General features: G+C 38.1%; 1 protein-coding gene across 3 annotated transcripts in view; it reads right to left on the bottom strand.

The window, feature by feature from the left end:
* Nucleotides 1-1,252: 1,252 nt before the first annotated feature.
* PDLIM3 (PDZ and LIM domain 3) overlaps nucleotides 1,253-13,823 on the bottom strand; it is a 30,574-nt gene continuing 18,003 nt past the window's right edge. Inside the window, exons 4-8 of one of the 3 annotated variants that reach the window (XM_026018256.2) lie at nucleotides 12,084-12,151; nucleotides 7,127-7,390; nucleotides 5,378-5,511; nucleotides 3,572-3,683; nucleotides 1,253-2,303 (exon numbers count right to left, since the gene is read on the bottom strand). In XM_026018256.2, the coding sequence (XP_025874041.1) occupies nucleotides 2,114-2,303; nucleotides 3,572-3,683; nucleotides 5,378-5,511; nucleotides 7,127-7,390; nucleotides 12,084-12,151 (768 nt within the window). In that variant the 3' untranslated portion in view covers nucleotides 1,253-2,113. Of the gene's footprint in view, nucleotides 2,304-3,571; nucleotides 3,684-5,377; nucleotides 5,512-7,126; nucleotides 7,391-12,083; nucleotides 12,152-12,529; nucleotides 12,718-13,823 lie in introns of all 3 variants that reach the window. The other 2 variants (XM_026018255.2, XM_072763712.1) reach the window with 2 other exon arrangements.

Genomic DNA, 13,823 nt, shown 5'->3' with positions numbered 1-13,823 from the left:
TCACTTTTTAGTACAATACGCATATCCTTAGCTGTGCTTCCTGACCCCGGTTGAGATGTTGTTTTATCTTTTACAGATAATCCCTAGCAGACTTCCACTGGAAAGGGCTGTGAGAAGTGAGAGAGGGAACAGCTCTGGGGATTAAATACTTCTTGAACAGTTTATACTTGCTTCTCCCAATCATCACTCCACCCTTATCCTCTCGCCCAGAAATGCTGGTGCTGTTAATTTCCACACCTTTGCAAGATACCAGAGGGTGGATTGGGTTGGTTTTTAGTTTTCCCCACTGCTGCCTTTGGATTTCAGTGTTTTTGTGTTTTCTAAATCAGTTACCATTTATTTTCTCTCTGGCTTCCAAACCTTTAATTTTATGTCCTTCCCAGAACAAAATATTTTGAAATAACATCTGAACAAAAATTATAATCTATTTTTGGTACACCCATTTCTTTGATCTCTAAGTTTCTTCTTTATTTTATTTTAATGCCTCTGTTAATGAATCTGTTCTGGCGCAAGGGGCTCCAGTTGCAATCTATAATGCCTAAGGGGCCAGGTAGGTGTTGTGGCCCCTCTCCCTAGATGAAATGCTTATACAGGTCAGAAATAATTACTTAAGTTCAGGGGAATCCCAGAGCAATACAATGTGTGCCCTATTTTCCATTTGGGACAATGGGAGATTACCTGCTTCAGGCCCATAGGGGAGGGTATAGATGTAGAGGGTAGGGCAATAGGGTCGAGATGATGTTGTGACCAGGGAGTGAGACCAAGGGCCTGAGACAGGCCCTACCTCCCCACCTCCACACCCTCCCAATTTCCCATGGTCTCTATGTGGAGGGGACAGTTTCAGAAGTTTCCCATGTACCCCCAGTGAGGAGCCCCGGAAGTAGGCAAGACATGCAAGGTAGGGGCATTGCCACATGGCCACCAAAGTGAGAGACAAGGTGACAAGGCAGAGCCAGGGGCCAGACGGAGTTCAGGTCTGAGATGCAAAGGACCCTTGAGTCCAAGGAAGGCTGAGCTGAGACTTCTGGAGATGATGCTGGAGGTGGGTTTGTTGCCTGTTTCCAACCATGTGGAAAAAATAGACCACAAGTGAAGCCATAGATTTTAGCAGTGGATACAGTAGGATCCAGGGAGACTAGCAGCCCCTCTCTTTCTTGGAAGGGCCCTAAGACTGTCTCCTCTTGGAGATGCTATCTTGAGAGGGAAGAGGCAGCAGTGGTGAAATTTTGAGCATAAAGAAACACCCGTGAGCGAGGTCTGAGCCTTGTATTGATTGAATATTTCGTCTAAAAGAAACATTTATAAAATGCAAGAGGCCATTTCAAAGCACAAGAAACTGTTTTTATGGAAAGGGACTGAATTATCTTTAATTAGCAAATTTAAATGTCCCTCCTATTAGCAGAAAATTGTGGGCTCAAAAGAAAGAGTGAAGGAATTATAAAAACTAAAGAAGCCACATTTTTTCTTAAAATACCTAAGTTGTTAATGTACATGTCGAGATATGGTTGGGCCCTCTTGTTGGAATGTTGATTTTCTTTGAATTCATCGAGTGCCACTTCATTAGGTATTTTAAAAATATTTTATGTGTTTATTATGTATGTTGCATCTGGTGGTATAATTGTTTGAATATGAAACTAGAGCAATCTAGGAAATTTCTTTCTGACATGCAGTTTAGTAGTTAAAACAGGTAACAGACAATTGCAGGTTGTGTTAGAATACAAGATTGTCATTTGGTATTTACTACATTTGCAAAATCAGCTTGTTAAGGAAAGATCATGAGACTCCCCCAAATATCTCGATGTCATAGGATAAATATAAATGGTGGAGTATGATATACAAAAAAAAATATTGCTTTAAATGTCATTAAGTTATTGCTAGCCCCAGAGAGAAAAAGAGCTGTAAAAAAAACATAGCTAAATGAATGTTTCCACATACATTTATAGCAGGCATTTGTCTCGCACTCCTTTTCTTCAGTAACAATAAGATAAATGTCTAAAAGCCTTGGTTTTAGATTTGGAGTCAACAGATTGCTCTACGTCTGCCCAAAGCCATCGATGTGTTCCTGTGTACGTGCATGTGAGTGTGCGTGTGCTCAGGGGTGTGTAAGGCTTAATTAAGCTTTGGGATAAAGAGTAACTGTGTCATAGCCCTCTGGGGGCCTCGTGCGAGCTCTTGCATGAGTTTCGCAGTACAGCTCCCCCTCCACGAAGAAGTAGCCCTTTTGTTTGAGGTTGAGGTTGCAATCAGCACACACGAAGCACTCCGGATGCCGGTACTTATCCCGCGCCTTCACAACAGCACCACTGTTGAGAAAGAGGAGATGAAGTGAAAAAACACAAAGCCCCAAACATGATACAGGGGGAGACGACACTGCAGATAAGGCAGGTGTTATCTGTTTCACACTCAGGAAACAGGCTCCAGCTGTAAACCCAGCACAGCTGTGAAATCAATGCAATTGTCAGGGAGACCCCGGGACAACCATAGTAACACATGGGGTGTCACTCTCTGATGTCACCCTGTGAATATGTCTCAGAGTTTTCAAACAAGTCGTTTCTATAAAAGTTATAGGATCTTCCTTCATGATCTTTGCCCATTGTTTCTTTGAAAGAGGAAAACATGGTATAGACAAGGCAAAACCTCTGCAAAGGATTTTGATTTTGACCAAGCTTGCCTACATGACCAAACAGCCCTCTGATTGCCTTCTATCTTGGTGGTACAGCCTCTATTCTTTAGAGCACAGAGAAAACAGGTCAAAGAGCAGAGATGGAATTTCCATGGGTGGGTGGACTCACCTCTACTGTCAAAGCAGTTCACCCCAACATAGAGGCAGTGATTGCTTTAGGTACCATCATAAACGATTGTGTTTTATGAGATCCTCTTTGCTTCTGAGCTTGCTGTCCTCATTCTTTCTTTCTGTGTCACATTCCCCTCCTTGCTCTAACCAGGCCTATCTCCCCTGCCCTTCTGGGATAAATCCTGGATAATTGGACAGCTGGTGCCTCAGTGCATGAGCTAATCGTAGAGGAACAGAGTAAAGGCTGGAAGAAGTGGCCTTGTGGGGCATTTGCAGTAGAGAGATTGAAACGATCTAGTTCACTTGAAGATTCAAACTAGCAAGGGTGGCTTTTCAAACATAAGGGCCCTTGAAATGTAAGCTGACTGTATTTAAAAAAATTATATTTCAATATTTGTGCAGCTTAAGAAACCGAGTAAAGATAACGTGTTTTAACTAATAACCTTATGGCCTCTGTGTTTGGTTTCCTCAATTTATACAAAAAAGGAAGTATTTAAAGACTATACATTAACAAAGGGAGGGCTTTTTAAAGTGAAGTTATGTTTCTTGGAAGCAATTTTAAAAATACACTTCTAGGACAGTTTTTTTAAAATGGGACTATATCTGAAATTATAAGTCCAGGTTGCTGACTCACATTATACGCCAGTTTTAGGTTACATTGAAGGCATTCTGGTCAAAATGTGCTAAATGTTGTGGATATATTTCAAGTCACTGAATAGAAATAGAGAACAGATACCGGGATTTGTAGTGAATTTTCAGGTTATAAGTGAAACTTACACAATGCCACTCCCACATTTGTCGCAGAGTGGCATCTTCTGTGTGCTGCCAGCACCACCATGGACTTTTGTAACTGGAGCTCTCACACTCCGTGTTCCAGCAGGACGATCATCTGAAAAACAAAGTGTTTCCATTTATGGCAAGGGAACAGCTGGCTACGGTTTGTATTCGGCTTCTATTTTAAGGTAGGCACTTTATAACCTAAGGAATTCTTAAGTTGCCCTAGTACTATCATTTCAAAAGGAGTAGGACCGGTTCAAGCATAACTTGTTCTGAAATCGGGCCTTTCAAAAAAAGAATCCATTAAAATTTGTTATTGTCGTCGTTGTTGGAGGGAGCTGTTATAAAATGCTGAAAGGAGTGGAGAGCATTTTGCATCTGTTTCTGATGGTGGCAAAATATACATAACATAAAATTGACCATCTTAACCATTTTTAAATGTGTATTTCAGTAGCAGTAAATACACTGACAAGGTTGTGCAATCATCGCCAACAGTTCTTTCCAGAACTCTTTCATCATCCCAAACAAAAACTCTGTATCCATTAAACAGTCATTCCCCATTCCAACTTCCTCCAGGGTCCTGGTAACCTCTATTTCTTTGTGACTTGCTTATTCCAGGTTCCTCACGGAAGTGGTTGTACACAATACTTATCTTTCCGTGTCTAGCCTATTTCCCTCAGCAGGTTTTTAAGGTTTATCCATGTTGAAGCCTGTATCAAAAGGTCACTCATTTTTGAGGCTGAATTATATTCCATTGGGCAGATAGACCGCATTTTGTGTACCCATCGATCAGTTGATAGACATATGTGTTGTTTTCACTCTCTGGCTACTGTGGATAGTGCTGCTATGAATATTGGTGTACAAGTATCTATTTGAGTCCCTGCTTTCAATTCTTTGGGTATAAACCCCAGAGTGCAATTGTTGGATCATATAGTAATTTCTCTGTTTAACTTTTTGAGGAATCATTATATTGGTTTTCATAGTGGCTGCACCATTTTGCATTCCCATCAACAATGAACAAGGGTTCCAATTTTTCTACATGCTCACCAACGCTTGTAAATTTATTTTTTTAAAAAATAGCCGTCATAGTGGGGCATTTTGCATTTTTGTGCACCTTTAAAGGACTGCATATATATTTTTGGGGTAGAAAAACATTGATAAGAGTATGAGCTCTGAGGATAACAGGAGTGGGCTAGAGAATCAGCCCTGCTTCTTACTGGCTGTGTCTCTTTGTACAAATCCATTCTTTCTGTGTGTATGTTTCTTAATTGTTAAAAGACAAAAAACAGGTTCCTATCTTCACAGGTTATTGTGAGGACTAAGTGATCAAGTATGCAAAGTATTTAGCACAGGGTTTGGAACATAGAAAGGGTTCATTTATTTCAGTGTTATTTTACATTTGATGATGATGATACCCTGGAGGGGGCAGGTGCTGAGAAATTTTGCAATATCCACTTAAAATTCTAACTTAAAGCTTTTGAGCCAAATTAGTCCCTCCACTGCTATGGATGGAATTTGCCTTTGGTGTCCTTTTGTCACCAGGTTGGTGGCTACTTGGATACATTCTGGAAGCTCCTTTCCTAAACCAAGCACCACCAAAATCCTTCTGAGGAAAGACTCATTTGATCACTGAATCCTGTTCATATGAACACTGAATTCATGTGATCACCGATCACAAATCAGTTTTTAGATTTTCATTCCCAGTATGTTTCTCCCAGTATATATCCACAACGTTTAGCTCCCCTTCCTTGACTTTTCCAACAGCCTCCATCAGTACTGTTACAGCAAACATTCATGGCTGCTCACCAGGCCCATCATTCACTAATTCCTGGAGCACTCTGAAAGAGCCCGACTGGCGAGGCTGAGTAGGTTCATTCCGATTGTCATGGAGCATCCGGTACACATCCGACTGGGGGGGCACCGAGGTGGTTGTGGGTTCACTGAAACACAGGATGGCACGTAAAGCAGTGTCAGGAGTGTTGTGAGGCATGGAATGTGCAAGAAGACACAAGACAGGAATAAGCAATAATCACTATATTTGCAGTTACTCCTCAACAAAGATTCAGTATTTTCAAGTTAATTTCTATTACAGTTAAAAAATATAATATGAGTTCACATGAGTTACCTTAATGATGTCATTCATTAACCTGGGAGTCACATCAGCACTTCTCCATCTGGCACAATATGTTAGAGGGCAACTAAAATGTGATTGTTAGGGAATAGCAATTAAGAAAAATAACACTTGTGCCTGATGGATATATAATTATAATGTGAACAAAATTATTTTCTCAGAAGAGTCAACATACACATTGTAGGAAGTGCAGGAGTGAGCCCAGTTTGATTATTCTCAGTCATAAAATTGTCAGTAAAATTCAGATTCATTATTGATATTAATCTGAAAGATATGGTTTAATTTTATTTTTAAGGTTAATTTAACTACTGAAAGTGATAAAGGTATCTTTTTACTTATAAATTAAATAAATGCAACTTGTATGGGGAAGTACAAAATGTCAAAACTTTCATATATATGTCAGTTATATTGGCTACATTGTTTTTTAATAATACATTATAATTTATTTATAACAATGACAGCAGCTTTATTTTAATATTCTTCAAATAGAATTCATGATTAACAATAAGAAAATACCTCAATAATGCTACATGTCAGGCACTAAATGCTTTATTATTCTATGTCTTTTAGTTGCATTATCTAGAAAAGTTAGTTGCTATCTGCATATTTTTACTACCTATATCATATTTTAAAATTATCATCTTATATATCTGAAATTCCTTGCAAAAACCCTTTGAGATACATCACACAATTATTATCTCATTGTATTCATACCAAGAGATATGTTGGACTATTGTTACACAGTACTCTAAAACATTAAAAAAACTTTAATTTGTAGAAAGTGGTTATGTAACACTGAAAGAAGTAATAAGATTTTGTCTTATAATAAGTCTTTTTTGAAGCAACTGATGGCAAAAGTACTTTGAACAAATGTTCATAGTAAAGAAGCAATTAGTCAAAATAGGGACCAACAGAAATTAAATATTTACGTTAATAGCTTGAGCTTATAAAAACTTATTCATAGTAAAAATTCTAAATGAAAACATGGTTACCTCTCCACAAGCTACCATTAAAAGAGAGAAGAGGTGTCATCCCTCAAAATTCCTCTGAACTTCCCATTCCTTTCCCAATTTTTGACCCCCAAAGAAGAAACATAGAGTATACTAGGTTATAAATCACTTTGAGAAGCATTGTACTGCATATTTGTAAAGAATGCTGTAGCTTTCCTAAAGACATAAATATTTGTTCCTTTCCTGATTGCATTTTACTGTGATTTGTCACATAAAATTCTATTTAGTTAATTCTTGAAATCACTTTTCTCTATAGGTCTAGATATTTGCAACACACCCCTAGTCTTTTTTTTCTCTTTAAAGCTTTCCACATAGCTTTCCTTCAATGAAGACAACCTTAAAAGACACCCAGTAAAGTTGACATTGCCCATGTGTTTAGTTAATACGCCCATGGTTCAAAAAGACTCGTATTACCTCATTGAGGGTGCTTCCCCTAGCGCTGTTGAAACCTGACCCTGAAGTGTTTCCATTATATTGTCATCTGAGTACAACTGCATAGGTGTATTAAACTGAGCATGTACAATCTTCACACCGGGAAGTTCCATTTCCAAAGGAATGTTAGGGGCCATCTTAGCAGCAACTTTCAAGTCACCTGGGCAAATTGTACTAAGAGTACTGACAGAAGAAGGGGTGCTACGTCCACTGCCACCGTCAATACCGGACGGAGTACTGCATCCACTGTGTTAATGACCACGTGACACAGACATGACACAGGAATCAGAAAATCCAGACAGAAGAACACAGAGAACAAGTATAGAAAGGTTAAAAGGAATTGAAGACAGAAAGTAAGAAGTGAATTAAACCAAATTCAAATGAAATACTTATTTCTGGCTAGCATGTATTTTACAAAGGCAAGACATTTCAAAATTTGTGATTGCAGAAAGTTCAAGAAAATGAAAAAGTACAGGTGATACTGCATTTTTTGGCTCTGTTCTACTAGGCAATATGTTGAGGGTTACACACAGAGTTGTACGTGAAGTAGAAAAATGCAACTATCTTTGCTTTTTTAAAAATAGGCCAAATAATTTTAAGCTTGCCCACGTCACAAATAATGCAGGGGAAGGACATTGGCTGGATGTCCTTTTACATTTATGAGCTGTGGTATTTAAAATTAAAATATTACTGAATGATCCTTCATAAATAGTAAGGAACTATGCAGCCTGAAGGTCCCATCAAAAATTTAGGCTAAACATTTCAAAATAAGAAGTATGTTTCAGCAATGCAGTTATGCTTTTATTGAAAAGTAACTAGCAACTTAAAGGTTCCATGATAAAGATTATGTTTTAAAGCTATTTTGTAAATGTCTTATAGTTGCCATTTTAACTTTCTCTACTTTCATTCTTTAACTTTGTGAAAATACACTTTAATAAATTGTTCAGTGATTTGATACCGGCTCTAGAAACAGCCAATAAATGCTTGTCACCTTGAAATTAATTGATTAGAGTGCAAATAAGGTGGTCTTAGACTCTTTGGATATTACCTAGGGCTAAGCTATATTTCTTTCATAGCTATTTCATGTAACATTTTGGAGGCACACATGTATTTACATGCATATTTCTCATTTCCTTTTAAAGATCAATTGAGGAGACTTATTATTAAAACATAAGAAAGGCCAATCATGCAATTGCAAGAATAACTAGAGATATTTCATATTCTCTATGAATCTAGATAGAAATCTAGTCACAGCTGGCACACCAATGACTAAAATGTCACTTTTTTACATGCATTTTAAGTGCAGAATAAGAAGTTCATTTTACAAGAAGAATATGCTAAGATTTCTTTTTTAAGCACAGTCATTTAAGACTAATCCAAAAGAAATGTTAGTATTTGTAAACTTCTATCATGCTTGCTGGTTAGTGTTGCTATAAACCCCAGACAGAGAACAGTTTGTATGATGTGTTTATGTCAAAGTTCATTTTCTCTTAGGGCTGAAGTATGGCTGTTACATTTACTTTCTAGGTCTACTTATGCTAACCTGAGCGCCATATAGACAGCAAAACCCGAAAGGATATTGGACATTGATTTTGTTGACTTCATCAATGTTGTAGCCTGTTTAGTCTATGCAACCCACGTCACTAATGGATTTTTAAATTTTTTGTCTTGTGTTATCCAGTTAAACCACCTTGATGACCTAAATGAGGCAAATACATACATATGGATGTGCTCCTTCACTTCCTGGCTGTTGAGAGCCTATTTAAAACCCAATCTGTAAATTAGCTAATCACATACAAAATGCAGAGTGGTTTATTTACCATGTTTTGTAGGCTCAACACTGTCCTAGCTCCTGACCTTGACCTCAGTTGGTAAAAGAATAAAAGTGAATTTTCAGTTACAGTGCAGTTTACTCAGGCTTATATTGACTTGACCTAAGTAAAATGAAGCATATTAAATTGTGATTTTTAGGACTTGAAACACTGAGTTGTATCTTGGGAGAGTGGGTTTAAAATAGTGAACCTTGTCAGCTAGCATTTATAGCTCCTCTGACCCTACGGTATGCCAGGCATAGAGCTAGACATAGGGTAGATAAACTATGAGCAATCAGAACCTACTGATAGACCTTATTTTATAATTGTAATTAGTAATCTTTTTCTATTACTAGTGTTCTTGTATATAGCATGCTTGTGTATGTAATTTTATTCAAGCAAGGATTGTGCCTTCTATTGCCTGGTTTCTTTATTATTCTATTCAGGGGTCCATGGTTATTGAAATGATAAGAAATAAACCCTAAGTAAATAAGAACAATCTTTATATGAATTTCTGAGACAATTTCTCAAGATCTCTTGAACTGATTCTTTAAATAAATAGTTTTCATTGACCTCATTCACTGTGGGCGGTATCATGGGTCACCATGACCTATTCCTGTGACCTGGAAAGGTAAGTACTAATGAGATTCTTGGCTTTGACTTAGTGACTTGGCAAGACCACCTGTAAGCTTGATGATACACTCAATTACTTCTCACCTCCATAGATCATCAGACAGAGAACTAATTTCCCTGGCCTTTTTTGGGGGATAAGCTTCTGGAAGTGACCTGTCCAAAACCACTCACAGGATTCTATTTTATTATTTGGATCTGTAAAATAAAAATTTTAAATGTACATATTTGCCCATGAAAATACTGAATTTTGAATATGCTTCAATTATGAAATAATTAAAAGAACCATAACTAGCAGTATGGCCCTGAGGAGATTAACACAGTAACAATTTAGCATCTCCCATTTCCTTCTGATTAAAAACTTGTTCATTGATGGTTGGGTGTAGCCACCTAAAGTTCTACTTTGACAAAGAATCATTTGGTAAAGAGTAAGAAATTCAGAAGCTAGGGCAAATAGTGAGGGGACACAAGAAAGGAAAGGTAGTAGAGGTACTTTTACAATTCTTTAAGATTTGTGTTCTGGTGCTTGTCTTAAAGCAAACCTTTTCATCCCTGTTCCTCCTCTCTCCTCTCCCAATTCAGCCATATTGAAAGGTACCTTTCAATGACAAAAGTATGACTGGCTTGTTACCATATTAAAATTAAAGTGAAAAATATAAACGAAGGCTTTGAGCTACCTGAATCTCTCAGACTTCCCCTGAATTTTTATAGAATTCAAAGTGTTACTACTGGTCTTTAGCAAAGGCAACATCTTGTGTGACTCTAACTCTAACCATGAAGTCCTATAATTCAGATTAGTGAACTTATAGTTAAACCAACCTCAAAAGAATGCAAGTGTATTAATTCTACTGTGCTTCTTTAGAAAGCTGTATATATATTTATTGAATAGTAACATAGCATTTTAGCTCTTAATCTAGTGTTATGATTTTGACGGCGGGGCTGGGAAGCTGTTGAATGTGGACAAATAGGGAAGAAGATTCAGAGGAAAAGGGAATGGGAACCAGAACACAAAAGAAGGGAAGTAAAAAAAAGGCTTGTGCAGAGTTGCATGTATGAGGGGGAGCGGGGGATGGTTCTTGATTCTTCTTGCCACTCAGAAAATATTATCAGGTACTCTTGGGATTTTGTTCCTTTATCTAATGAACATTTATGGAGCATTTGATCTGTCCCAGTCTTTTTTCTAGGTGCTGGGAAGACAGAAGGTGCTCCATTCTAGTGGGGGAAGATGTACTTGGTAGCCACTACTTTTTTAGCATCGTCTCCTCCTCTTCCACTCTATTGCTCCTGTCTGAGTCTGATATCACAAAATTGTCCAGCTTATTTTGAGATAATCCTCTGGCCCTGACTCCAGCTTATGGAAGGGTCTGAACAAGGAGATCATCTATCAGTTGATGACTGACCATCTAGACCAGGTATCATAACTTGGATACCACTAGAGGCTAGCAGGGTTACACATGTATGAAAATGAGCCAGGTATCAGGAGTGATGAGCATCTTGACAGGATGGGGAGTAGATGTTTCAGCTTATGGCATTTACTTAAGTTCATTTTTTTTTAAACAACAGGAAGATTACACAAAACACTGTCTATAAATTGGGTGGGCCACTAGCCTGGGACACTGGATATAGATCATTAGTCAATAATCCTAACCACGTCCTTCCTTTGAGCTGAGTAATGTAGCAGAAGTCAGAGGAATAGGTTTAAGATTTCCTAAAGTCACTCTTTTCCAATGTGCCAACACAGGGCATTAATTTCTCCCCCCTTGGGTTGAAGTACAATTTCTAGAGAAGACATTTATTTTGAAAAGGATCACCTGAAGATTATCTGTTTCTCTGATTGACAGCCAGGAAGAGCTTGCTCATTCTTACTGCAGTGTGTACACAGTTATCCGTGAGGGTAACCAACATACCCCCTTTCTCCCAGCTCTCTCCTTATACTTATTTTTCCCCACATGGAAAAGTACCTTTTCAAGTGGCCTCTCTTTCTTGTCAAGTATCCATAAGATGTTTATATAAGAGCTAGAATGAGTGGGATTCCCTAGCGGGCTGGTGGTGCAGGGAGAGGCAGGTGTTTAGGTGGGCTACTGCACCAGTGCTCCCACAGGGCCCCATCTGCTTCCTTACTCCTGACCGGGGGCTGATTTCCAGATTTGTTTCTGCTGGCTGAGTCTTCCTGACCTGGGAATGGGGTACACCTGCCTTCCTCAAAGGTCACTGTGTTCTGGATGGGATCCTCAGAACAGCAGGGGGTATTAGTTATAAATATACGAGGTGATTGCCTAACTTTTCACAGCTCTATAATCTTGTCAGTATTTACTCTCATAAATGGAGGTGAGTGGCCTCCTATGCTGTGTGAAGTGAGTTTGTTTCTTTTGCTTTTGAAATAAGCTTCAAGATGAGCAGAGTCACTCCAAACACCTACGTGTTACTCTTTTAACTGATTAGTAAGGATTTATTAAAGAAACATGCACTCCAGACATCACAATCTCAGAGCTTATGACCTGCTTCGGCTAGGGATTATGAAAGGTTTGGGCCGAACATTGTGCTTGTGTTCAAAGTAGTTCACATCCTGTAACAACAAAGGGTTAAAAAGTTCCTCAGTGGAAGACAGTTGTTTTTGTTTGTTTGTTTGTTTTTAGATAAAAGTACATGAATGATAATTGTACAGAGAGGATTATTTACCACTAAACATTGACATAACTAAAAGGGTGACAAAGGAACCAGAGCAATTTTCTTTGTTTTAAGCATCTGTTCACTAAAAATGTTCAGGAACTGGCAGATTGGACTCCAGAACATTACCCATGTTCTAGATGCTTGTCTTTAAAAATCTGATGTGCCTTCAGGAAAGTAAAAATAAAACAGCAAGAGCTGGACTTTTGAAAGAAAAAGAAACCGCACTGTCACTGGTAAGAGCATGGTGGCCAGAAGTACTGGGTTGGGTACTTACTTTTGAGGTGAGCTAGGAATGAGACCCCGCAGCTGTCCATGAAGCGCATCTTGTATATTGCTAGTTGAATAGAGCCCAATTGGTGAGTTATAGGAAGCGCTCACTACCTGTCTTTTGTCATCAATGTTTGCTGCTGCAACAAAAGGCTGGGCCCTTCTGTTGTGCGCGGTACCAATGGGTTTGAACTCCTGTACAATGGCAGACAAAATACACAGAGCCACAGAATGCACAATAAAGCCGTTAATGAGCAAACCAACCGCATCGCTATTGTTAATCAAGGCTTCTTTCCCCTACTGCAAGATTCATGGTGAGGTTAAAGGCGGAGGGAAGTGTAAACCTTTCTACATTTTCCATGAACTTTCCATGTGCTGTACTCAGCCACCAAATGGTGCAAAGGAACTGACCTTGCTTAAGTATTCTGAAATAATTTGAACCTTATACCTTTTACCTGGCCCTGCTGACTTTGACATCAATAGCTTTTAAGCGAGTCTCCTATGACTCATTTGAATACAGAAATTCTGTGTCAGAAATGAGATTCGGGGCTCAGAATAATTATTATACTTAACATTTTCTCAAGTAGGACTTATGTATGCTTTTTCTTCTATTAATATCTTAATAAAACGTCCTCCATTTTAGGAAATGGAAGAGCAAAAACAGAAAGAGAGGGAGCATTTATGAATAACTATACTAAATCATTTTAACTAATCCAAGTAAAAGTGCTGTTTTTTTCTTAATACCTACCACCAAACACAAAATTCTTGATTTGCACTAAGGTCTAATCTTAAATTTAGAACAAGTAATAAGAATTAAAAGACTGTTTTTCCTCACAAGAGGTTTTCCAGTTTTTATATATAGATTTATAATTTTGTAAAGTCATTAAATATGTTTTTCTTTTAAGCAACAGAAGAAAACCAAATGGGAAGGCTAAAATACACACAAACTGATTCTCTTTCCAATTTTTTTTTTCATTTGGCAGCATCAGGAAGATAAATCTTTCCAATATTTTCACTCACACACTCACATTGACTTCGTTTAATTTTGTGAATGTGCCACCAGCTTTTCACACAGATTTCAACTAGTACAAACATTTATGATTCTTTGAAAGGTTACTGAAAAGAGGCTGTTTTTATTAAAAAAATAAAAAGGTCTTGTGATATTCTGCTCATGTCACTTTTTTCTCTTCTTGTCATCACAAATGAAGTCGTTGTGGGATGGTGCTTTTTTGTTAGAAAAAGAGGTTGTCTTCCTTTCTTTGGGATGGAACCAGAGTTTTGCACAGAGTCTTGTGCTTGAG

The sequence above is a fragment of the Vulpes vulpes genome, chromosome 7, assembly GCF_048418805.1.
Source record: "Vulpes vulpes isolate BD-2025 chromosome 7, VulVul3, whole genome shotgun sequence".
Classification (NCBI taxonomy): domain Eukaryota; kingdom Metazoa; phylum Chordata; class Mammalia; order Carnivora; family Canidae; genus Vulpes; species Vulpes vulpes.
The sequence above is the reverse complement of the archived record's forward strand: the minus strand, read 5'-3'. Positions and strand labels throughout refer to the sequence as shown.